Here is a 27,831-nt window from a genome sequence, read left to right as displayed (position 1 = left end):
TGGTTTATATTCTCTTATATTGTATGGTTGAGATGAGGATGAATTTGATAGTACATGTAAAAATGCTCACAGAAAATGATATTGCAGCCCCTGGTGGTTTATATTGTTCTTATATTGCATGGATAAGATGAGGGTGAGTTAGGTTGCACTCATGCGTAGTACCTAACTTGAATAGAATTATCACTCCACGGAAGCAGATGGTAATGATTTTGATCATCTAACCAGTAACCACATTTCACAGTGTGCTCCCATGTACATGTTTCGCATCCTACGTGTATGGCAGTTATGAATAAAATTGTCATTAAAAAAAAGGAATAGCCCTGATAACTGTGTAATAACAATATATTTATGATTTATGATACTTTATATTAAATATCAAAATACAGATAACAATTGAAATATTCATATCTTGTTGAATATGATTCCCATCAAGAGTATAGAAAGAATAGGGGACTAAAAGGACCTTTATACTTTGTTTACATTTATTTATGTTATTATCCATGTGTCGAATTCTCAAGAACAGAGGGAATAGTTAATTAATTATGTACCATATTGCATAATGAACCATTTTCCATTTTATGTAATATGATACTTATTTATTGATGTATAGTTTCAGTTGGAACTTGATTATATTTTGCTTTGTTATTTTCTTATAATCTTGCATACAACTTCATGCCCCAGTGCAAGAATATCATATCACATATTAATCTATTGCATTGAAATAAAAATGCAATTAGCTCCACCATTTTCATTTGCCCCATACTTGTTACAAAATCAAATGTCATGAGAAATAAAGATGTTTTAAACATTTTATATTTCTTTGTTTCTTCCTCTTCCAGCCAAAGCTGCTTTCTAGTGATCTCCTCGACCTTGTTGCGTCTTACTTTAATCTCAAAGAAAAGGATTACTTTGGTTTGGCATTCCTAGATGAAACGTAAGATCTTGTTCCTTCTTTTTAACCATTTTCCTCCTTATATCTTATTCATAAGCAGATTAGACAGAGATTAACCCAGTTTATACAGAAATTGGTATTCCCAAAGGCTGTTATGAATGAATTAATGTTTGATGAATAAATGACAACTTTTCCCCCCATTTCGTCGAGAGAGAACATTCAAAAATAAAAAAAGCCCTTTTACATTAAGAAGACTATAACAGATCAGCCTTATTGTTGATCACACAAAAACTAGCTATTGCATTCATGTGCACACAGCTTTTAAAAGGATGAATTTAAGAGCTTTAACTACTTAAAGGATGATAAATTTCTAGATTATTTTGTTGATCGAAATATTTTTTTATAAGAATTCAATAGGTGTACCAAATCATAGGAATGTAAAAATAAATGTATAAATTTTGATTAGACCATAGAGCAGTTACAGCAGATTGTATGCTCACTCTCAAGATGTCAGCTAATATTCGGCATTGATTGATATTATTCTGGCTTTCCGGGGCTTTGCAATTAAGCATATACTTGTATTATGTGAGGTTCATGTGCATTAAAAAGTACATTTGTAGCGACATACTCTTAATCTTGTTAATTTGGCCGATGGAATTAGATTATGCTGCTGCGGTAGCAGGGTCGTATTAAAGTGGAGTAACATTTCCTTCTGTTTGCCAGCTGCGCTTCAAGACATTAAACTGCCATTCTGTGTGATATTTGGGACAGAAATTAAATTTGTCAAGGAAATATCCACCTGTGTCACATTTGCTTCCATAAGTTTTTCAAAATGAAAAAAAAAGAAGAAAAAAACGGAGGAAATTTCACAGGAAGTACATTTACAATTTGCAGAGCGCATTTTAATTAATTGATTTAATGGAAATTTGTCAATTATTTTTTGGCCCAAATGAAATTCATGTGTGTATTTCATTGAGGACTTTTCCAAAATGACTGTAATTTACAAAATAACTGTCATTTTGTAAGGAGTAAAAGTTTAATCATAAAGAGGATTGATGAAATGTATTTTCAAAGAAATCTTCAATTAATATATTATGGTATTGATAATTCTTTGCATTCATTTATTATGTCCTTATTTATTCATTCTAAGATGAATATCACTGATGTATAGACCTATACATGAAAGTCCATTATAACTTTCTATGTGTAGGAGATTCAAACAAAAATGTTTGATAAGTCCTAGACTGAATTCTTTCAGTTAGTATCATACCCTTGATTACCAGGGAGAAAAAAAAAGAGAGATGACAACCGCAGAATGAAACCCCTGACCATGTCGACAGAAAGGAAATGAAAGTCGCTGGTTTGTATATACAAAAACGAGGAAGTTGGAAACTCTTAAATAGCCGTTTGTTTTTATTGGATGGCTTTTGAGAGTCAAACAATGGGCCCTTGTCAAAAAGGGAAAATCTTTGAAGATTTTTACATTAGCAATGATATGACAGTTTGTTTTTGTTAAGCGATACAGTGCCGTATTCTTCAAGGGATATGGCCTACATTCATGAAGTACACATGAAGGATATGAAAAAAAGTTTTTCATGCTAATTTTTTTTATATGCATTAGAGGCTCTACCCATCTTTTCATCCTCCATTATATAGGCTTACTGTAAATGGCAAACAAGTAATATATATTTGTGTCAATTGCAGACTCCCTATTATGCACTGTCTCCTTTATAAAGCATCTCTCAATTTGCCAGTCTTGTTAGCATGCATGATATCATAATTCAAACTTTAAAAAGCCCCTTTATATTATTTAATTTTTCATTTCCAATTTGGCTGTGTATTATTGCTTCAAACTCCAGTTTGCAAACAATTTATCATACAAAGCAGAGATGTATACAGCTCTCTCTTTATATGAAAACAGGTTAGGCCTATTTGTGTGTATATGGCTAACATGTATTAATTGAATAATATAATTCCATAAGGTCCTTGAGTGGTGGTTTCTTTCATACAAAGCTGTCTGCTCAAGTGGGGAAACAGTACCTTTTTCATGAAAGCGAAATCTATTGTTCAGCTAGATTTTTGAAGAATTGACAAACTGACAAAGGAGTATTTATCATTTGATGGGTTTTTGTCAGAGCAGTGTACTCTGAAGTGAAATTCAGCAAAAAGTATGAATCATGCAAATACGTATGTAGATCCCGAACAGTTCTATGCATTATCAATGAAGAAAATGCCTTAACAACCAGAAAGCAGGTTTATAATATAAACACAATGTACATGTATGCCTATAAAAATAATAAACCATAAGATAACTTTTGCAGGCCTATTGATTTTACCAGGATTTTTTTTCTCTACATGTAGTCCATAATGGTTGTTTCTGCTGATACATTTTCTGAATAGGGCCTTTGATTTACTTTGATTGTGCTGATTGTAATGTTGTATGAATAGGGTTTTGATGTCTGTTTACAACTTCATTTACTAATACTAGTTCATTTTTATTAATATGGACAAGTTAAGTAGTTGAGAAGTAATTCTGTATTATTAAATTCTCATACTGTATGTAGATGAATATTTGATAATCGGAACGAGGAGGAGGGGGGGGGGGGCTCTTACATTGCCAAATGTACTTGAAAAGATTTTTTGGGGAGACATAGTTTGATTTATTTATTTAAATTCAAAAATGTATTTTGCCATCATGTCATCATCAGTCCTTTTCTATATGAAAATATATGCTTTTTAATGTATGAAACGGATGAAGGTTACTGAATGTCATTGTGTTGGGACTTTTCCCTTCTTTGCTGACTTTGTTCTGTTTACCTTGTTTCCAACAATGACATTTTTTTACCGGCAACCATGCATGAATTCAAATTCACAAAGATAAACATTTGACGTCAAAACGTAATAATGGAAAAAGTAAGCCCATCTAGTGCACAGCAAGAGTTAGTGCTTGTAAGGCAGTATTTGTGTTATCCATCAGAGTAAATGATATGAAGTGTAAATATATTGCAGTCACACAAAACTGTGGATTCAGTTTAAAAATTTAGTATGAATGAGAATGAATAACTGAAATAAATGAATATGTTGTTACCTCCTTGATATTAATGTGTACCCTACAAATTTTATTATTTTTGATGACTGCAATCAAAAGCTGATAAGAATATTATTGAATTTGTTTCTATTCAATTTTCTATGACTTTGGTAATAACTCAAGAGGATGATGATAGGGAAAAGGTGTTATGCATCTATCTTTACAATAGTACATGTAGTAGCACTATTAGATGCTTTCATATACTCACGTGTAGCATATGCCTTTTTTGTTAGGAAGAGGGAATTAAATTGAAATGACATCAAACAATTTTATAAATACTTGCCATTGGCAGAAGGCCCATAGCCAATGAAAATCACAAATAGCAGACATCATAATTGTTACAAAAGACAGATTTTCTTCTCAGAATAGAGCGTTAATTTGCATAATCCGGGCCTCGAGACTTCTTTGATGTGTCTTGTCGCTATTTATCACAGTCCAGCTTAAAATATGAAAAAACCCTTTGATACAGCTGATACACTGCACCTGCTTTGACTCTGTATACTATAGGATGAAGTGGGTATTAAAAAGTAAGAAGTCCTTTTAAATTTCAGTCTAGATCTAGACTCCCTTTCAGACATTCATAGTTGTTTCTCATTTATTGATGAATTATATTTTCTCATGTTAGATTTGTTTTTTTTAACTGACTTTTTTGGAAAAGTCAGAGCCTGACTTTTTAGTTTGGAACAAGTTATTGAAAGCATGAGGAAATACACAAAGAAAGTTAATTAATTAATTTTATTTATTGCTTCAAATTATTATTTTTTTACACAATACATGTTGCATATAATGATAATATTGTACTTGAAATGATATACCCTGTAATTCAGTCAGTGAACTTTGCGGATGGGATATTGACTTTTAAAGGAAATTTATTAATTAAATTGGCCAATATGTACTAATCAATCTACAAATGATCGTAGTGTAAATTGGAAACCGGGCTGTTAAAGGGACTGTGTTAATAATGAGACTGGCAATGGTATTGCGCCAAGATGACGGTAATTCTTTAGGGACACAGGTATGCTGATTGGTAATTCAATTTGAGGTGATAATCCTGGACAAGCTGGACACTGGACGATTCTCTATCAGTCCGAGATCGGTCAGCCTCAATATTCTAGCTTGATTTGCCCTCTTCAGGATTAATTTCAAGATTCATGAACCCCTATTCCATCAGCACGAGTTGGGAAAATGTAATTAGCATTGGCAGAAAGTGGAGTACAAGAAAAAAATGTGTTCCACAAAATCATCATTCTATAATTTGTGTCTTTATTTTCATTTTTTTTTTTGGGGGGGAGTAATGAGTGCTACCACTTGTCACTTGGGTGTGGATTGTGACTTTCGGCTATGGATCATGAGCACTTCTTGCTCCAGGTTAGTTTTTGATCTTCAAAAAGTCACCCTGAGACAAAACCCTGATATTCACTCGCAAATTAGCAGGGTAATATAATAAATGATAATGCGCTATTATGCAAATATCCAAAGTTAACTTGGGATTGCAAATCTTTAGATAATTCTCATGAAATATCCCACTAATAGCATTTTTGTTACAAATACTTTGGAAATGACAGAAAGAGCAGGATTATTTGAAAGTTCGGGCTGATGGGGAAGGGTCTACTACGAACTCTCTTTGCTGCCACTGCTGCTGCAGTATTATGTCCACGACCATTTCCTTTGATAGATTTCATAGGATTATATCTCTGCTGACCATTGCTGCGTTTAATCTTGACCATGAAAGGACTACGATAGACATAACTTTGGCTATGAGAAGTTGTACCTGAGAATGAACACCTTGATGGGTTTCAGCAGATGATGCACACTTGCTGTCTGAACTGTGACTGGTAGAATTTTAAAGAAGATATCCAGTGACCATATTGAAGACATGATAATACAATCTACAAAATGTAGTCCTACCTTATTTGCTGCAGCTCACCCCAGGGGCAGCAGAACTGATTTTTTTTTTTTTTTTTTTGGGGGGGCACTTTTTCAGAAAATGTGTACCAAAATATGAAATGACCTTCTGATTTGTGATGTTTTTTTATGTTCAACCCCCTCCTGTATTAAAGAAAATGCTCCTATTCCCCTGCCCTAACAAGTCCTTGCTTGAGGATAATGTAGTTTTCAATACATTATGATAAACAATAGTAAAAAAAATGATTATGATAATTGCCAATTTGACTGAAAGAAAATTGGGTTATATTTTAGCATTGATCAGGTACTTTAAAAGTTGTCCGTATTAAAGAGACATGGCAATCGGGTACGTATTTTTAAAAATGTTATGATATTAAATCAGAAATGCTTCTGCCCCCCATCCTCCCCCCCCCGGAAGAAGTTAGTGACAAACACAATCAAGTAGCCATCTCTCATGAGGATCCTAATTCTGATCAAGTTTCAACCATTCGTCACACTTGCTAGATTACTATGGAAGATGAACTTTACAGTATTTACTCTTTAATCTCTTAAATTCAAATACTGATGGTTACTTTTGACTGCTTCTGTACATTATTGAACACAATTTTTTAAATGGTTGGAAATTTTCATGACTTTATAGTTGGAAAATTTAATGAAATACAGAACCGCCTCAAAGGCATTTGTTTAAAATAATACCCCTTTCATATTGCGCTTTTCACCGGCGAAGTTCGCCAGTGAAGGGGAAAGTGTCCAGTATGAAAGGTACACAGGAGAACTTCACCGGTGAAGTTCGCCGGCGAACTTCTCCACCTCTAGAGGTGGAGAACTTTGCCGGCGAAACTGTTTCACCGGCGAAGTTCGCCGGTGAAAAGGCCAGTATGAAAGCAAACCGGAGAACTTCTCCTCTTTAATGACGTCAGAGGTCAATTTTTTTCTCTCCGAAGTCCCCTGTACCGAGATTCCGCGCGCGATAGTTACAAGCTCAGCTGAATGCTATGGCCAAGTAGATACCCTCGAACATAATTTTTTTTTACTAACAATATTTATTAAAAGCACTTTTTACATGTATAAAATGCGCTAAAATATAAAAACAAGGTGATGTTTGTTTTTATCGTAATACTTCCAAAATATGTTGTAATTAATTTTTTTGATACCTTTTTGTAATAGGTAAGAAGTAATGTTTACAATTTTCTTTCGTTTGTTCTGCAATCGCCCGTTGACTTTCGCCGGGGAAGAAATGTCAGTGCGAAAGGGTACATTTTTTTCTTCGCCGGGAAGTGAGGCATGCGAGGCGGAGAAGTTAGTCGGTGAAAAATGAAGAGGGCAGTATGAAAGGGGTATAAGACTACATGTAGAGCATGCTATCTTTAATAATAGGAGGCTTGAAGCATACAAATGTCTTTAACATACTATCAGCAAAGGGGATTCCATCTTCTTTTGTTTATGCTCTTTAGCCTTTATTCAGATAATATCACATTTTTTATACATACAAGGGTAATAAAGAAAATATATAGAATAAAGTACATCTCCTGAGTAATGGAACTGAAAGAGTGCCCTCTTGTGTTGGAAATGGAAAAGTCTCTGTAAACTTCAATAGTTTATGAGGTAACTGTCTAGCTATGCCATGGTACACAACTATGAGTCATACTTTGTGGGCAATACCATGGTCATCTAGCACCAAACAGAGATTATGGAGGTTATAAGATGTATAATTAGAAACCATATGGCTTCACTTGGGAGAAATGTACACAATCACACAGTGTCAACATTTCATTTGTTGACATGTTGGATTACAGGTGTTATGCTGTTATGCCAAAGTATACACGAATATGAACTATGCAGTTGTGGTACACTTTTAGTATAATTTTTCATATTGAGTGATTCATCAAAATTGTTTTGATAATGGAGAATATGGGTACCCTTCATTAATTTTGTAAAATCTTACGTACTGGTACCATTATAATAATTTCCTTGATTAGAATTTTATTATGAAAAAAAGTACTATCATTTATTAAAATGTACAGGTATGAATGTTTGCTGTACACAATATTTCAGACTCCATTGGGATATGTGCATGTAATTTGTGGCATATTAAAACATTCTTTTTTCCTTAGAAGTTAGAACTGAATTTAGAATTCCACATGGAAAATACTTATCTGTATTTCACTTTAAGATAAAGTTGACATACTCCAATGAATGAAAATAAGATAATGTAATGAGAAACAAAATTTTTTATGCTGTTCAAAGATGTAGGCCTATATTCCCCCATTCTAAATTTTGCAAAAACACATTTGTTGCTGGTGGAAGAAACAAAGAGAGGTACAGTACTTCAAAATGGCACATTTGTCACCCACCTACATTTGCAGATTTTATACTACATAACTTTACACATAAAGCCCATAAATGTGGTACTGATCATGATATTTGATTTGAACAGAATTCAAGAAAATAACATCTCAAATGTTTGCAATGAAAAAATAAATGCCAAATGGCTCTGGTAGAAACAAAAAGTATTTTCCAAATAAAACACAAGGCAAGCATTCTGTCATTTAGATGGGTCTTTTTCAAAGCAGTAGTAATAATTTTTGAAAATCTGTGTTGGCCTTTTCCAGCTGGTCTCAGTCTATATTTCACCACTTCATAGCTTATAGTTCTAAAACAATGTCAGAACTTTATCTACATGTACGTGCAAAATGATATGATGAGGTACACTGTACATAATAAACCATGGTTTTTAATAATTGCCTCTCTCTCAAAAATATTGTTTCCGGCAATGCATGGGCGTGTAAATATGTGATGTCATACTAATCAAGTGGGGGGGGGGGGTAATAAAACAATAGTTCACCCCCCTGAACAATAGAATCTACGCTTGGATTTACGCCAGTGCTGCGATGATCCAAGTGCAGCTTTAGAATGACATAGAAGGTAAAGAAAAATCCAATCTGACTATTCCAAAAAGCTGTAGTGAGCCCTCTTGTGTTGAAAAGATATATCTAGAGCTGTGTTTCCCTCTTGCTTTTGGACTGCCAAGTGTTCATGTTGTGGCATTGAAACCTCTCCGTGAGTCATAGCTTGGCTATTCCATTCAGGTGTGGTGATAAAAACAAAGAGGGTTATTTTCATCAGGGACTCAGTAGGTCTTCCCCTTGTGGTTTAGATTTAAAGGCTCAGAAATTAGATTTGAACTTTTGATTGACCCTTTTTGCTGTTAGGATTGGAAGAGTGAAAATATGTTTGTGTGGGAGTTGTTGACATCATTGTTTATTTATTGTGTGTGATTCATGTCAGATTTGGTTTTGTAAAATTTTTATTGTTTGTCTTGTATGAAATTTGTGGTAATATTATTTATCATAAGTAGTTTAAGTTATGAAGGAGGAAACTCAAATCAAATCAAATCAGGGATAACAGAGTACAACTTCATTAATCTGATTTAAAATACCCAGAGATTTCACCTAATTCCAAAATTATAATGACTAATACAGATAATATAAATGCTTGGATTTAGTACTGATCTCCCCCCCCCCCCACTTCACAGCATGTATAATTGAACTGTTGTCCTTCAAACCATCACTATAAAAAGGAAACTAAACGGATTTAATTGTCAAATTGTATTTCCTAAAATCTTTAAGCTATTTTGCATCAATCTCACCCTGTATTCAAAATTCCCTCGCTGTATACCAAGTTCACATCCACCAACCTAAATCCATGCCAACAATGTAGAGGCCTATATTCAGATTTATGAAATGACAAAGTTTATCATTGTAAATTGCAATTTATACATTTCACTTTATCACACATGTGTTTTTAATACCCAGACACAAATTTTGACTGACCATCATTACTCACTTGACCTGTACCATAGTCATTTTATGTTATTTTTTTGTTGCTTTTTTATCATTAATTTCTTCTAAGTTAATTACATATATTTATTTATAATTTCCTTTTCTCTTTCATGTATTTTTCTTAATATCAAACAGAAATCACTTCAACTGGCTTCAGCTGGAGAAGAGGGTCCTCGATCATGACTTTCCATCCAAATCAGGTATCCTTACCCTATACTTCAGGGTGCAGTTCTTCATGGAAAGCATCAACCAACTCAGGGACAGTATTACTATTGAACTATTCTACCTGCAGGCCAAAGAATCAGTATTCAAGGTGAGTTTGAGTTTCTGAGGAAAGGTCCACTGAGGGTCAGTATTGCTATTGAACTATTCTACCTGCAGGACAAAGAATATGTAATTAAGGTGTATTTTCAGTTTGAGTTTCTAAGGAAAGATCAACTAAGAGACAGTATTGCTGGAGAACTATTTCATCTGCAGGTCAAAGAATCAGTATTCAAGGTGAGTTTTGAGATTGAGTTTCTGAGGAAAGATCAACTCAGGGACAGTATTGCTATAAATTGATAGATCTATTCTACTTGCAGGCCAAAGAATCAGTATTCAAGGTAAGTTTGAGTTTCTGAGGAAAGATCCACTCAGTAGCATTATTTCTATTGAACTATTCTACCTGCAGGCCAAAGAATTCAAGGTGAGTTTTGGTTTGAGTTTCTGAGGTAAGATCCTCTCAGTAGCATTATTTCTATTGAACTATTCTACCTGCAGGCCAAAGAATTCAAGGTGAGTTTTTGTTTGAGTTTCTGAGGTAAGATCCACTCAGTAGCATTATTTCTATTGAACTATTCTACCTACAGGCCAAAGAATTCAAGGTGAGTTTAAGTTTTGAGTTTGAGTTCAGTTCCTGAGGAAAGATCTACTATTCTACTTGTAGGCCAACGAAACAGGCTACCCTCTTCATTCTAACACTGACATTGCATTCAGCAGTGATGTCATTCTGCTTGTTGTGATCAGCACATACACATAATTTATCTTCTTAACATATATATCACATTCCATCAAGTTTGTAAATATTTTGCATCTTTCAGAGTAAAATATTTGGTAAATATGGTATGCTGCTTTGTAAATGGCTTCAATATTTTCCTTTGTTAGTACTAAGTAATTCTCCAGCTGTGACCAGTGGAGCTGTTATCTGCTGGTATCAAAAGAAAGAAAATGAAAAAGGGAAAAGGGGGGGGGGGGAGAGAAAGAAAGTAATGAGTGATATCATATCTGTGATTGTGCAAGTACAATGGCCTCCCACTCGATAGATCTCCGCCCTGTTGTAATGAAGTGCTAATTGGGTCGACTCCCACTGAGAGACATTGCGTGAAGCAGATAGGCACGAGAACTGCTCTCATACCCACCTAGTCACAGAAAATTTGTATAATATATAGGGACAGTGATTTTCCGTTTAAAAAAATTGCCTTTTCCGTTTCAGAAAATCTCAAATTCCGTTTCAGCATGTCAGAAAACGGAAATTCCGTTTCCCCATAGACTTTGTACACACGGAAAATTGACAACTCCGTTTACACATTGAATAGCAAAATCACAACACGCACACTCGACTCGCACTGGTCAAAATTTGTATCTGCTACTGTTCCAACAACACAATAAAATCCGTTCTAATCGGATCTATGCGGGTGCATAAAATATTTTTACACACCCATTTTGCATGCATACATCCTCACCTTTCATATTATTAGCATTATTTCACGGTGAAATGATATTTCATCGATAATTTTGGGTTTTTTTGGACATCGTTATCATCAATCAACGGCTCTTGCCAATCCGCCATCTTGGATTTTAAGACCACGATATCGTGCTGTTACATCTTCAAACGTAGAGGGCAGCAACACACGACCGTGTAAGGAGTCGAACGATATGTGTGCATGTGAAGCCCAACACCCGGCGCGGGCCGGCTACGTGTACGGTGCGGGGTACAATCGAGTGTGCTGATGTCAAGTGCAGTCACGATGTGTGAATTGTCATGATAGTAGCAAAGTGAGATCGTGTTTTCTGGGTTTTTGGGGCCATTTAATATTCTCATTTTGTTTTGATTTTTTAGTAATTTCTGTTGCTATTCTGTGTATTTTGAGGGAAAATACGTTTTCCGTGATTTTCCGTTTGAAATGCCACTTTCCGTGAATTCCGTCCGTTTTCCGTGATCGCGGAAAATCACTGTCCCTAAATATAGGCCTATATATATTTTTTTAGTTCTGCCCAGACCAGAAAATGCCAGTTGTGTGTTCCATAAAGCTGTTTGTAGGATTTGTTGCCTGACTGGTTAACTTTCTTTTGCTAAAGGGGGGGCGTTGTGGTGTAGTGGTTACTACTGTCGTCTTTCAATCTGAGGGACATGGGTTCGAATCGCAGCCATGGTGTAATTTACTTCTGCTAGAAATTGATCTGCATTCTGCTGCACTCAACCCAGGAAATGGGTTTCCAGCAGAATAAATTCATTGAATGCTCCAAGTGCCTTGAGCTGTATATAAGCCTGGGTAATTTATAGTGCGCCATTGAACAGGCAACAATAGAATTGGTGCCTCATATGCTTTATATTATTATTGCTATTAATAATTATGATGTATCACTATGTAGCTGATTTTGAACCTAAGAACTTGTTCCAGCCATGTATAAGGTCGCATGTTAAGTTGCAGGCACCTACCAGGTATTTTTTTCAGTGTAAAAGGAAAGTTAGTGTAATAAACCCCTGAATCAAGATACCAATAAAGTTAGAACTTTAACAGTAATTACTTTAAAGGTAAAAAAAAGGGAATTGCAGCAAACAATTATTTCATGAGAAAGCCTTTAAAATCAAGGTTAATTACCACCATATTATCATAGATCTAGATCTGCTACATTGAAATCAACTCATCTTTGTGAAATCATGAAATCTTTGCTGAAAACCGATAATTCTGATGATAACTATTAAACACAAAAATATATGTGTGACAGTGTATCAATATTGCTTGGAACAATATTTTATGGAATTCCGTGCTTATTTCTCAGCAATCACACAATTTTTCAGAGCCAATTGGCACATATTTTTTATGTATACATACAACCACTTGGGTTGTCATTTTTTTGGACTCTGTTCGAACTCATATTGAGATTGTTACCACAACCGGTATTTATCTTTAAGGTTGAAAGGATTTTTGCAGTGGAAATGACAAGAACTTTATTTTAGGCAAGACGAATGTGCATCCTTAGTATACTGCAAGCATAGACCTCCATCTGGTACAGGTATTTTGAGGCCCAATCAAGTTCTTTTAATTTACATTATTTTTTTGTGATTGGGGAGGTGTAAATGCACCAATGGATACCTTGCTTTCCTGCTTTTAATGATCAAACTTCCACTATCCAGGTGTGGATAGGTTTTCATGTTATTCTATCATTCCCAATCCTCTTGAAAATTCTACATTAATGAAGCACCCTCTTCAGGAAGTCCATGTTCTTGATGATATTAAGATAATCTATGTTGTGTATGATGTAATGGAAGTGCTTGAGTGTACATGTATGTACTTTGATATATTCTATTTGGGAGTCTGGTTATGAAACTCTCTGATTTTAAGTGATTTGAAAAACAGTTTTTATATTGCACCTTGTTGGAATCACTAAAAATAGCAGTAGATAACTGGTGATATATAGAACAGGCAAAATTATTTTTTGTTAATTTTCAGTATATACTCGTCACAACCTATCATGTAAATTTTCAACATTGGATAAGCTTTTACATTGCAGTCAATGGCGATTTTCAGGACTCTTTTGAGCATTCCTGGGGGGGGGGGGGGGGATTGCCCTGAGCCCCCATTTAATTTTTTTCCTGTGATAGAGTGTTGAGATTCAAAAGCAGATGCAATGCACATAGAAATACATGTACCTGGAGTTGAAGGGCACTGCTATTCTCTGTGATATGCTCTAGATGTAAAACTTTAAAGCTCACAGTAATGATTTATGTTTTGTCAACTAGTCAACTAGGCCTACATCCCGGGCCTACATATCATCTCTTTAAATCATATGTACCAAGTAAAAATGAAACTGTTGGGTTGCAGGCCTTATATACCAGGGTGCTACATAACGTTTTTGAAGCACTTGCCCAGTCGGGCAAGTAAATTTTCAAATAGTTGGAAAATACTTGCCCGAATATAGATTTCACTTGCCCGAAAAAATCCTTCAAAACAGTTTTATTGCTTCAAAACAAGTTATAGCCTTATAGTTTTACATACCATACCATTGACGGCTTTAAAAATAAATTTTTCAACATGACTACTGATGTACCTTGTAGTTGTATTTCTTTTTTTTAATGAATTTTATCTTGAACATCATGACAAAATATATGGTAAATATGCTCTTTAATTAATTTCCTAATCTCATATATTTTCCATACATTTTGGAGGGGACAAGGACACACAATAAAAAAAGGGGAAATCACTGAAACTAACCAGAGAAAAAAAATAAGAGAGGGGGAAAGAATGAAAGAAAAAAAAGTAAGAAGACAAATGGTACGAGGAAATATAGGAAGGAAGAAAGAAAAAAAAAGAAATAAAGAAAGAAAGAGAAAATGGCTGCGGGGAAGAGAAAGATGGAAAGAAAGAAAATGATAGAAAGGAAAGAAGGAAGATAGGAAGAAAGAAAAGTATAGAACGAAAGACAGAAAGAAATGAAGGAAGGAATGAAGGAAAGAGATGAAGGAAGGCAGAAAGAAAAAATAAGGAAGAAAACAATGGATGGATGGAAAAAAGAAAGATCAAACGAACGAAAGACAGAAATAAAGAAAAACAGAAAGAAAGAAAGGAAGGAGAAAGAATGAAAGACAAAAAGAAAGGAAGGAATGAAGGAAAGAAATAAAGAAAGAAAGAAAAGAAAGAATGAAAGGGATGAAGAAAGTAAGGAAGAAAAAAGACAGGAAGAAAAGGTAAAGAATGGATGGACAGAAGGAAGACAGTAAGAAAGAATGAAAGGAAGGGGAAAAAGAAGGAAGGATTAAAGAAATAGGTAAACAAAGGTTGGATGGAAGGAAGAAAGAAAAAAAGATAGAAAGAAAAGAATGACAAAAAGAAAGACAGCTATAGTAACAGAAAAAATGAACAAAAGAAGGAAGGAAATTTAAAGAAATAAAGAGAGATTCAAAAGAAGGAAAGATAGGCAGAAAGAAAGAAAATAGAGAGGAAGAAAGCTCAAACTATCCAGTCATAAAAAAAGAAGAATATTTATCAATTTCCTTGGCAAAAAAAATAGTTACGAAAGAAACCACGTTTATCAACATACACACAAATCCATATGTGGGACTGTCAAACAATGTATTTCAGTGTGTGCGATACAGACGATCATTCGAAACCCGATCTTTTTGAAGCATAACAGAAGTGAAAATTTCTCCTTTTACTGCTTACAAATGACAGAGCTACCCCAAATTTTTAGGAAATATGGACACTACAAGAATTTTCATTGGTAAGAAATGTGAATTTTGACAGTTCTGTGGGAGATTTCTTCCAGAGCAAACTTCGTTCGTGCAGCACCGTACTCCGTAAACACTTAACTACATGCATCGGCTGCGTGGACTAGGCGCTAGCTAGCTAGGTATGCTAGACTGCCATTGATTCTGTGTGTGTGTGTATGTCTCTAAGCTGTGTGTTTATTGCAGAAAATGGCGCAAATTTTGCAATTCGAAAGAAGAAATTAATGATATTGCTTTTTTTTTGTCTCTTTTTCTTTTCTATATTTTGATGGTGAAATATGGGGAATCTTTCTAAAATATAATTTCCATAGGAGAATTTTGCTTGCCCGATTCGGGCAAGCAGTTTTTGTCTTTCCTTCAAAACACTTGCCCGACTCTAACTTTTACTTGCCCCGGGCAATCGGGCAAGCGCTTATGTCGCACCCTGATACCTTTCAATTTTGACACTATTGGCACATATATAGCGGTATCTATGACAGTTATCAGCATGACATCTCAGTCACATGACTGCATTGTCCTTGATAAAAGTTTATGGAAGAGAAATTTGGTTCCTGCCTTGTTGGAAGTGTATTTTAGATCTACCTTTCGGCCAATGCTATTTTTGGAAGGAGATAGAAGAAGGTTTCATGCCAAATATATTATACTGATTGTTACTGTGTATTCTGGGCAGGATCCCAATTCATTACTCCTTAGCACCAAAACCCTTTGCTTGTCTCAATATCTAATTATTTTTTTGAATCTACCAAATATCTTATATCCTTGTGGTTAGGGAATTTATTTTGTCTTTATTTTGTTGCATAAAGTCTTGTTTAAATATTCCTAGACAGCTCCACAACATTAGTAGGGGAATGCGGGGTAAGTAGAGCATAGGGGCAAGTTGAGCCACCACCCCCAGGCCAATAATGAATGGGTCAGACATTGTGGTGGTGTCATGCATTGATGACCCATTACGTAACCCTTAACCCCACCACATTGTTTTCAACTTTGAAACAAAAAGTACTTTTTTAGAGGGAAAAATACAAATTTCAGCCAAAAAAGTAAAAAAGGGTGTGAAATAGATCAGTGCTTTTTACCCACACACATCTTTAAATATAATAAAGAAATATGAACAACATTGTTAGTCCAGGTACGGATTCTCATTCTTGTCAGTCTTTTACATGATGGATGCATAAGAAATGTGTGGATGCGAAAATATCGCATTAAGTTCGGACTGGGGTAATTTGTACCAGCGAAAATGGGGCAAAGGTCACAATGACTTTCAGTGTGGGGGTACAAAGTTATATATAGGTGAAAAATATTTTCAAAAAATCAAATTTAAAGGCAAGGTACTTAATACTACAATATTATTAGTCATATCAATTCTAACATGCAAAATGCAAAAAGTGTCACAACTTACCCCGCCTTCCCCTACTGTATAAACATGGTAAGACAAAATACAAAAGATTCTTCACTTGGAGATCATTTGAAGTACTTAGAACATATACGGAACATCATTTTAATATAAAGTCAAAAGAATGTTGGTAGGGAAATACATGTAGGCCTTTTCAAATTAAAGAAAAATCTATTCATGATCCTTGTATTTTCTCTGAAAGTTGAAAAGGACAAGGTAGGTGATTAAAGTACATGGTACAAATGTTTAAAAACGGGTTTGCATTTATCTCACCTGCAGAAACATGTTTTCATCTCAAATAATGTTTTGATATCACACAAATTTGTGAAATTCAAATAAGTCTTTCTGAATCCAACAATCGAAACTTCTTTTTATAGATCAACTGCTATAATACTCTGAAAAATGTTTTAAAACCTCAATTTAGTCCAGAAAGTCTCAAGTTTAGATGTGAATTCATCTCTTAATTGATATGAACTATGATGCTACAAAACTGTGAAATTTACATGTTGGAAAATATTATTTTGGTTGGATGTCCTCTGTGATCTGATGATAATATATATGTATGTGTAATACATAACAAGCTGAACATCCTTATAAGGGATGCACAAGCTGTGTTCCCAGTACTTAGATTCCCTTCACAATCCTTTGATATCGTATTTTCACTACGCAGAAATGTGAGAAGTTTGAAATATGAAGCGCAAAATGATGAGGCCAAATTAGGATACTAGTCCATGAAGAGTGTAGTTTTACTTTCATGTAATTGCAATCCAAGTACTAGATCAAGTTCCTGTTGTAGAAAGAGTTGCATTCTATCACAAATTAAAAAATCAAGCACAAGTCCTGATTGGCTCACAATCAAGTTGCGACTGATTTTTTTGTGTTGCGTTTGATTGCTACTCTTTATGAAATGGTCCCTGGTTTCAGTTAATTAGAAGTGTATTGTATAAATCTGGTTTTGTTAGGAAACCCTTTGGATCTTATTTTGTTGTTGTTGCTTTATTTCTTTGCAGGGTGAAATAGAAGCAGACAGCGAGACTGTGTTTGAACTGGGAGCATATGTTTTACAAGCAACAGAAGGAGATTATACAAGGTGAGTGGGGATTACGAGAATGGCTGAATTGTATTTATTGATGATAAATCTTTCCCCCAAAGTCAAACTATAAATGCAGGGGACCAAAGTCCTATACACTTGGCCTTCAAAAACAAACTGATTCCTTCCTTTAAATTTGGTTTTTCATTTGTAGAGCAGAATTATTTTGTCCCATTAATTTCATTTCAATTAATTAAGTAACTAACTGATTAAATTTTTAATTAATTTTGTAATTTATTAATATATTTATTATTATTATTATTTTTTTGGGGGGGAGAGACCATCTATTTTATTTCTGACTATTGAAAAAAAACTGACTCGAAATACTTTCTTCTTCCTTTCATTCTATGACTAAGCTTCTCTTAGAGGGATCGTTGTCACGATTTCCAGAATTTAGGTCAGATTTGGGGACTTCTCTAGGGTTGTTTCAAAGGATAATCCCACAGGAAATAATTGATTTGGCTTTATCCCCTGGTATAAGCGATATATTTATTTTATTTTTACAAATTAATTTCATCACTCAATTACAGGAGATTGGCTTTTGAACTGGTTTATTTTTGTTTTTTTATGCGAAGTTAACTTTCAGGTCAGTTAGTGGTAGTGTTTTTCAGTCTCAATTTTACATTTATACCTTAAGTATATTTCTGAAATGTTATAAGGCTATTAGAATTGTTTTTTTATTACAATTTGTGAAGATGGGTATGTCTTTGTGGTAAAAATGTGCAAATATCAATTCTGCAATAAAAAAGGTATAGAATTAAATGTACATGTGGCACAAAGTATAATGTAAATTTAAACTAACTTTTTGTTTCATTTTGTTGTATTTTTTTTTCAAATTCCATGTTATTTGTACATTTATGTTCATTTCCCATTATTTGACAATTAAAACAAAACTGAAGTCACATGTCTCACAGCATGTTTAGGAAGAAATCTATTTTGATATCTATTTCTCTCTTCTGTTCTGTGGTATCAGGGGGGGGGGGTGGTCACATTCTAACCATTCCACTAAAAATAGAGCTCCGGGAACGAGTACAATTCTTTTCCAGCCTCTTTGGAGAAATCCAAGTTTGTACTCTGCAGGTGTTTGCCATACCCTCTCCATTTATTTCACAAAGGGCAGGATGCAGAGATGAATAAATATATTTCCAAGATTCCACCCTCCGTGCAACCTAACATTTCTTGTGTGTCTTTCCTGTATTATCACAAGAAAAGCAAACTGTTTTCCTTCCTGCTTTCTTCTCACGTTTTTCTATTTTTGGTTCACCTGAAGTGTTATTTTTACTTTTTTTTTCATTCTTTATGTACTTGTAGTTGTATAATCAAAGGGTTGGGTATATTGTTTAACTGTTGACTGTATGGTGAAATAAATTTTTCCTTGACAAAAAATATTTCCTTGACATAAACACATGATATGGACCAGGAGAAAAATACATGGGGCTCAGGGTTATTTTGCCCTCTAAATGCATAAAAGCCATGGGAAATTAACGAGAGCCCCTGAAATTCATTGTTGAAGCTTATCAAGTGTTGCAGATTTTAGTTGAAGGCTGTGAAATGTAGCCCCTGAAAAAATAGAAATAAATTCTTACCTGATGGACTGTGCCTCCCATGTACATGATTAATTTAAGCAGAAAAATATGAGAAATGTATCATTGAAAACTTGATGAAATAAGAGTTGCATGTATTAATCTTTCATACTTATGTAACATCTCATGTGGGTGTCTCCCACATACGTGTACACGGCATGTATGTAATTCAAATTCCATCACGTCCCGTTTTCACAGAAAAATGAAAATGATCTTACCTGAGTGTGTGTTAAATGTATTATCAGATCATACACATGTAGTCGCTTCTTTGAGACAAAAAATTACCAGGCATTAAAAATGGCAGTTTAGGGAATTTCAAATTGAATTGCATAACATAGCAGCTGCTTGCAGTTGAAATCCCAAAATCATTACTATACATTGATAAAGCTGAAGCTTGTGCTGTATGTTGTAGGCTATTTGTTCCTAAATAAATTCCTATTTGAAATTAAATAATGTTTGATTTTTGTCTTGAAATCCGTAAGTATGAAAAGTGATATGATTATTATTATGAGAAAAAAAAAATTATGATTGAAGTTTTCTTTTTAGTATCATTCAAGATTTTGCATTAGTCTTGCAAATCACCCATGATTGCTCGTTTGTGGTGAACCTAAGTAACAAAAACTCTACATCTGGGAAATTTAAAGATTGATATTCTACACCTTTCCCAGTTTTGCTGAACTTATATTTAACCTCTGACCTTAATGTAAATCTAGGACTCCTTGCCATATGGCCAATTAGTCAAATTATCAACAAAGGAAACAGATGTTATTTTAACTGACCTGAGAAAATTTTGAAATCACTTGAAGGAAATGATGTAAAAATCATCCATTTGATGACTGATGTGACTTGTCATTACCAGCTCATTGGAGAGATTGAATCAAAATGCTGAGAGGTTGTAATCTTGTTGAATTCTGTTTTGGGGGATTTAACTCTGACAATAAATTTGTTTTAATTAACACAGAAAAATTAGAAAAAAATATTGACCAAGGTGAGATGAAAATCTGTTAAAGAATAACAGAGTTGAGAATTTTTAAAATTTTGATGTTGTGACGTGACAGATGAGGAGCGCCTCCATATCTTGTGTAATGTAAATAAGAAAAATGTCCTTTCCTCAGAAAATTGAAAGTGATTTTATTAGCACGGTGTAAGGGGATACATCAACTGACACACCATTCCATATGGGGGAGCTTCTTGTATATAACATCACAAATTCAAATCTTTTAAAACAAATATCTCTTATGCTTTGAAAGATTTTCATCAAACCTTCACCATTTTTATTCTCTACTTCTTAAAACCAACTTATCATCGGGGGAAGGGGGGGGGGGGGATTAATTCGTATTGATGATGGGTTGTTTGATGTTATTCAGTAAATTCAAAATTTGACTTCATCATCCATATGCAAAGTGTTTGATGCAGGAAGTATTGATGTTATTGCCTTTGACATTAGAAGGATACATGTTTGATGAGTTTACACAGTGTCTTATGCAAGAAGCTGTTTCAGGCACCAACATCATGAAAATAACAAGTTATTGTAAGGCTGTTCCTCATCAGCCTTAATGTTCTCATCTTCAAGATTCTAGCTAGGCAATCACCTATGTTGGGAAAATTTTTAAGATCCCCCCAGGAAAAAAAAAACCCTACTTTTCTTGACCTCACCAGCCAAAATTTACTACATTGTATTTATAGTTTATATTGGATCCTGTTCAAATTTCAGGGGCTCCTTTTGATATTTTTTCAGGGCACTTACATGTAAGGGGTTTTTGGGGGTAAAGTCAGCCCAAGCCCCCATGTAATTATTTCCTTGACCCCCCTCCCCCTGTTTTCTATTAAATCTAGAATGCCTCTTTGGAATGGGCTATTAAAGCCCATGCATAACTTATCTTTCAGATAGTATGCATCAGTTTGAGCAGTATGAAGCAGATTATCATGAGCCCAAACCAGAGAGCATATCCTCACTTGCTAATTAATTGCATAATTTGATAATTAATATGCTAAAGGCCAAAAAACAGGATTATAATTAGGAAATGAAGTCTTAAAGATATCCTGCCAATGGCTTCTTCATAGTACTCTTGATCTAGTTCTGATTGAGATTATTTGCCATATCAGAAATATGAGTAGTTGGATGATTTGAAAACCCAGGCTAATGGAGATGGGAGGCCTAAAGTTTTTCAAGATTTCCTTGGAATGGGGCTGTTTTCTTCCTGAAATGTCTCCTCCTCTTCAGCTCTAGTGCAAACAGCTCCTGGGACTCCACTTCCAAGTGGGTAGAACAGGTGCATCGGGTGTCCACAGTAACTTGGGGACTCTTGCTGAAAGTGGTCAAGTCCTCTTTAGCTTCAGGACCTAAATTTGATACATCCTGATCATTTATAAGCTGAGGGGGAAAATAGGGATAATCTACATATATGTAGGATGATGATCCTATCTTATAGGAGTTCACATGTTTGATACTGAATGGTTTACAAGATATCTCGCTTATACTGGAAGGAATTCCTTCAAGTACCTTATGACATTCGATGCTTGAAGTTGCTTCTTTCCGAAATCGGGCACCAAAGTCGGAGGAGTTAATACTTGGTTTTTGAAAGTAGTTCCTTCATAATCTTATGACCTGCAATGCTTGATGCTTGAAGGAGTTTCTTCTTTGCCATTCTTGACACACATCCGATGGTGGAATCGGGGGAAAAGCATCATACTTTCTGGTTATCGTCCTAACATGCTCAAATGGAACTTGTTCTTATCAACAAAATGGTATTAATCCTTCTTTACAGTGACCAAAAGGCTCACAAGGTCTTGAAGAAACTACCTGTACTGCCTCAGTTTACGCTACGGGAACATCCGTCTCTTGCCTATTGCGAAGAAAGGATTCTCTTCTACTACAAAAGACTAGGAGGACTCAGCTCGGGCCAGTGTATTGTATGGTGAGTGGATTAATTATTGTTTTAAAATCGTATTAGCAGTTTTTCGCAAAGGGCGATGGGAGCCACGAGTATTGGGGGGGGGGGGGATCAGTCTACTGCGACCGTACCCAAACGAACCTGTTTTGGTCAAATTGCAGTTTCGCAGTTGTGGGTATGGAAACACCAGTTGTATACATAATGTCAGAAATACCTGACTACTGTCAAATTTCAACTGCTGTGCTGAGATGGATTCAAGATAAAAAGTCACCGCCATTCGAAAAGGCACAGTTTGCCAATTCAAAATTCAAAGGGTTTTCATGAACTAAGAACTGTAGAAGTTGTATATACTTGTATGTTATACTTGAGCTTAGCTAGCGCTATGCATGTAGTTAGTATGCACGCCATGCATGAGTCGTTTACTTTTTTGCCAGCAATTGCAGCAACAGTGCTGATTGGCCGATTCCATGCCGAGGTATTGTGGCTGGAATGAACGCTCGCTTGGCTCAGTACTGTTGTACGTTTTGGGGGTACGGGGGAATTTCTCGTGATAAGGGGAAATCCTGCTGAGATTTTCTGGACGATCCGTTCCCTTCATGCTTGCGAAAACCCGCTATTGTGAGAATATGATGAAACCTGTCTGTAATGACCATCCAAGGGAAACACAAAATGTGGTCTTTATAGACAGGTGGCTTCTAAAGACAGGTTCCTATACACACAATCTACTTCCATGGAAATCAATTTTAGTGGTCACTTTAGTCAGGTGACTGCTATAGACAGGTTCCTATACACACTATCTGCTTCCATGGGAATCAGTTTTAGTGGTCACTATGGTCAGGTGGCTGCTATAGAGAGGTGGCCACTAACACAGGTTTGACTGTAGCTATTTAGGCCTATTTGATAAAGTTCAGAACTTTTTTTTAGTCTCCATAAGTCAGTGACTTAAGTTGAAAAAATGAGAAAGTCATGGGTGAGTGACAAGTTGATAGTGAAGATGTGATTCCTTAAATCTGCAAGGTATTTTGGGCAAGGAATTGTGGATATTCAAAAACTGTTATGATTGTTATAAAATAATGCAATAGGATGTAATCAATAGTTGTAATGCCTACTCTTCAAAATAAATCATTTGGATAAGTCACAAATCAACAAATCAAAAGCATGCAATATAGTAAAGTCTCACCCCACCTCTTCCATTCATTATTATCTCTTTTTGTACCCATGGAAACATGAATTTGACAAAGACAAAGCTGCATGTATTTCCCTGTAGATTTTACTTGCGCAAGGTTTATTGTATGTTATTACTGCAGTGGTGTGTTACACCCCCATCTGTTTCCTTGGTTGTGGTTCCTTAACCATTCACACAAAGAGTTTGACGCAGTGTATTCAGTTACGTCAGATTCATCATTATCACGCTTGTCCCGTTAAGAGTCACCTTTGGGAATTTGAGCAAAACTTGTCACTTGCAAGGAATTTTGGTGCTCAGCTGCATATTAAGATGATTATGGAGCAGCCATGCATCTTAAGTTTGATAATAAGAATAAGAATTGTTGAATTAATAACAGAAGAAGTGAGAGGAGGAATATGTAAGTAGAGTTTCTAATTTTGAATGCATCGTGTACATGTATGAGGTGTGATGAGTGAAACTCTATTGATAAATCTTTATCGCGACTCCTCAAAGTAATTTAGAGTAAATATTGGGACTGACCAGTGGCTATTTCCGTTGGATTTTTAGAGTTAGAGTAACATAGATGAGAACAAAGCTCTAGGTTATAAAAGGAATATATCGGCATATGTTTTGTGAAGTTCAGATTGAATTGTCTGTGCAGTGTTCCCACAGCTCAACAAGAACTTTCTTGAAATTCACTGGCATTCCTGGAATCTTCAAGTTTGTTTTAAAACAAAATTAGACATAAATACATTGGGTCTGAGCTTATTTGTAGTGACCAGAAAAATAATAAAGAAAAAAAAATGTTAAAGACCTCTTTAGTCACACACTATTTTTGAGCTTCATAATTTTAAAAAGCTCTTAAAATGAATTTAATATTGAAACTGGTTAAATTTCAATTCTCAATTTCCTGTAATTTCATGGAATTTTTTGACATCCTGAAAATTTTTCCAAAATGATCTGGATTTGCCAGAATTCAGGAAATTTCCTTCCAAGTGGAAACACTGTGTGTGAATGAAGCTTGCTGCCCCAAGTAATTTCACTAATTACTCTCGGAGTGCAAGACTGCATCGTCTGTCTCCGGGGTTCACGCAATCCGATACGCTCATCATCTCAGTAGCATCGGAGGCCGTTATGGAGCAAACGAGAGGATAAACATCTCCAAGAATGTCTCCGGTTGCTAGGTCGCTGTTTGCATCTCGCAAGCCAACTCCCTAAACTGTTATGTTTTCTTGCATGATGTAAGACAAGACGGGCACTGTTACACCTGGAAGTTTTAGCCAGCGTATGCCGACATGTGTATATGGCAAGCCATTTTCTTATTTAAATGTAAATATATTTCATATGAATAAGAAAATGGCTTGCCATATACACAAGTAATTATATTTCTAAGTATCAAGAATTACCTTTTTAAACAACACAAAGTGGTTTCTTATAACTTCCTGGCGGATGTTTCACAAAGCTGTTCCTAAAGTAAGGAACGACTTCATGCATGACCGGAACATTTTCTTTGGGGCTATAACAGCTACATGTACATTGGGATATATCATTTTGCACAAGAAAGGGTCACCGGTCATCCTTAAAGTTGTCCTAAAAGCTTTATGAAAATCCGCCAGGTGTGACAGTTCCTCAGCATACGTCAAGCTCAACTGATTAGTGCGTCAATGCCAGACTTGACTCACAACCTTCTGTTTCTGCAGAAGACAGTCCATCTTCATCCCCCGAAGACACTATATTCCCACAGGATTCACCAGGCATCAGCCCTTGTAATCAAATGAAGATGTCCCCGTGGTGCTACTTTATCATACACCCGAGTGCTTGGATGCGATTATGTCTGGAACACCATATGTTCTTTGTTGTGCCTCGTTGAAGCAAACATAATACTTTTCATTATTCATATTTGTTATCCATTTCAAATATCAGCATGGACTAGTGTCTTTAGGATAAAGTACTATTGGTGAATTGCCATGACAAATGATCTTTCTTGATTGCGTGCCTACACTCTGAAGGCGTGTGATGACCAGAATGTACTTTTGTTCCGCTTTCGCATGTAAATATATGATGTAAATTTCACAAGGCAATTCTTGATGAGACTTAAGTGTACTATCAACAAGGGATTTTCCCTAACCTTTTGTGAAACGATAGAAGAGATTGTATTTTGTGAGGAGAACAAAAAAAAAAGAAACAAGGAAATAGTGTTCTTTGTAGAATAAGTTCATGGTTGAAGTTCAGGATGTTTCACGAAGGGTTAATTACTTTTGAGGAGGAATTGGATAATATTTCTGGTTCAAATGCTAGCTTTCGATACTTACTAGAATATTGAGACCGGGGGGGGGGGGGGGGGGGGGGAGTGGTATGTGTATATGGGCTTCATGTTCTCTCAACTAGTCAAGTATACATGTACATCTTTAATTTATTGTTGATATTAACATTTTGATCATTTAATAAAATTTAAGTACAAGTGCATATATGTGATTTGAATAATTCCACTCTCACTTGACCTTCAGGAAAAGAATATTTCCTCTAGAAAAGTAGAGCAGGAAAGGTTTTCTTATCTGTTTTTATATATATGGCACATGGTCAGATTGGTTTCCGGTTGCATTGGATTTTCAATGCCACATATGCAATCATCAAAAAACAAATAAAAGAAAACAAAACAAAAGTTGCAAACTATAGCATTATCAGAAGAGGTGTCCTGGCCTAGTAGATACTCTCCAGATCTGAAATATCACAAGGTTTGGTGGTTTGAATCCTGCGACTGCACCAATGTTCTTTTTGCAAGACGTAGATCTATATTCGTCACACTTGACCCAGGTGAAGTAAATGTAAGTGGGAAACCATCAGGAATATATATTTTTTCATATCTGATTTATTTTGTTTTTGAAAATGGATCCAAACTATTTCAAAAGGATATTTTTGTTTGTTTGATAGGAGTTTCATGTGCAGGGAGGAAAATATAGACATGTATGTATAATATAGTTCTTTACATGTACATTTGTATGTTTGAAGAAATATGTGAACTCCCAAACAAGGAGGCACATTTTATGCAGATGTAGCGAGTCATTGAGTCTTAGAACTCTTGTTGGAATGCTCTCTAGGGAGTGGAGAATGTGCATACATTGTGTGCAGGCATGTCATGATCAGATGACCAGGGTAATAATGATTGCAATGTAAAGCACTTTTTAAAAGAAACAGTGTATTAAGCACCATATAAATGTAACTATTATTATTATTATTATTTGAGCTTTATGCAGGTAATTCCATTAATGATGTGGATATAGTTTAGAAATTTGCTCATTAAATGATTTCAACGTCTTCCAAAATCATTATCTCCATTTTCTTATTTCTGATCAAATATCAATGATATCTCTTTGTCAGTTACAAGCAATGGTGGAATGTTTGTTTTCTGCGCTTATCCGTAAAGGTTCTTTTACCTGAAATTATTCTTACCTTGGATTTGTTTTTGTGTCTTCAAGATTTTGGCTAATCTTGGCAAACACCCGATACTTTCAATCCCATTGAGACCGTGCAGAAATTGGGAATGGCTTGATTATATTGCGCCAATCAGCGGGTCAATTTAGCCTCTTAATGTAGTCCCTTCAAATCAGACCTCGTTAATGTCAAACTCATTGCTACAAGAGCCCCCTAGCCGGGACTTTAAAGTGAAAAATTGGTAACATTTGCCTGGCCCTGGATACCCCTTAATGCAAATTACAGCCGATAATGAGCCAAAAGTCTGCTTCTTATTCATGAGATATGAAGATTGAATGTTCAGCAAATATTTGAGTTTTCAAATGAATAGCAAAGGGCTGAAATTCGGGAGAGAGAGGAGACTAAAATCGCAGATTACGAGAACTAGTTATAATTCCAACAAGTATTTGTTGATATTCAGTTGGTACAGAACAGCCAATAGCAATCTTGCACATGATTCTTGATATTTCTTGCACAGTACCTCTACATGTAGCTATTATTTTTTGTATGAAGTCTCTTTCTAGGCCTTGAATTTGTAATAAAATTATGAGGTACAAAATTCAGATCAATATTTCATCTGATTTCATTCAATTCAATTGAACAGTTCAACTCAATTCAATAGATCAAGTTTGATCAATTCAATTTATTAAAAGCAACTTTCATTTTCTCCCAGTCATACACACATTTTTTTACAGATTCAAACGCCATCCACTGTAGTTTGGTCAGAAATGCTTTTAATCGAGACATTATCTTTTAATCTGATTTGTTTACCTCATTTTAATAGGCCTACATATAGAATAATTAATCATATTGACACTCTACCAACACCTTGCTGTAGCAGCTTGAACATATTTTTCTGCTTGTTTACTGTTTAGACATTTATTTGCTAAATTGATTCCCTAAAAAGCTCCCACGAGACTCCTACATATTGTTTGAACGCTCTCTCCATCCTATTGATATGCACACACACAAACACCCACTCTCTTTGACACATACATGGAGTGATACCTGTGTCCCTGCATA

At 35.2% G+C, this 27,831-nt stretch overlaps 1 protein-coding gene across 1 annotated transcript; it reads left to right on the top strand.

Moving 5' to 3' along the window:
* The first annotated feature begins 127 nt into the window (after positions 1–127).
* Positions 128–26,275, top strand: LOC129255738 (FERM domain-containing protein 4A-like). The gene is made up of 5 exons (XM_064095938.1): positions 128–133; positions 840–934; positions 9,863–10,040; positions 17,616–17,695; positions 22,047–26,275. The coding sequence occupies exons 1-5, from the start codon at positions 128–130 to the stop codon at positions 22,198–22,200; spliced, it is 513 nt and encodes a 170-aa protein (XP_063952008.1). The 3' UTR covers positions 22,201–26,275.
* The last annotated feature ends 1,556 nt before the right edge of the window (positions 26,276–27,831 follow it).

This window comes from Lytechinus pictus, chromosome 3 (genome assembly GCF_037042905.1).
Source record: "Lytechinus pictus isolate F3 Inbred chromosome 3, Lp3.0, whole genome shotgun sequence".
Taxonomy (NCBI): domain Eukaryota; kingdom Metazoa; phylum Echinodermata; class Echinoidea; order Temnopleuroida; family Toxopneustidae; genus Lytechinus; species Lytechinus pictus.
This window is presented reverse-complemented; position numbering and strand designations above follow the sequence as displayed.

What these genes read in the sequence shown, in the direction of transcription:
- LOC129255738 (XM_064095938.1), top strand. An exon ending in TTGGCATTCCTAGATGAAAC is followed by an intron (nt 935 to 9,862) that starts GTAAGATCTTGT and finishes AATATCAAACAG; the next exon opens with AAATCACTTCAACTGGCTTC. An exon ending in ACAGAAGGAGATTATACAAG is followed by an intron (nt 17,696 to 22,046) that starts GTGAGTGGGGAT and finishes CCTTCTTTACAG; the next exon opens with TGACCAAAAGGCTCACAAGG.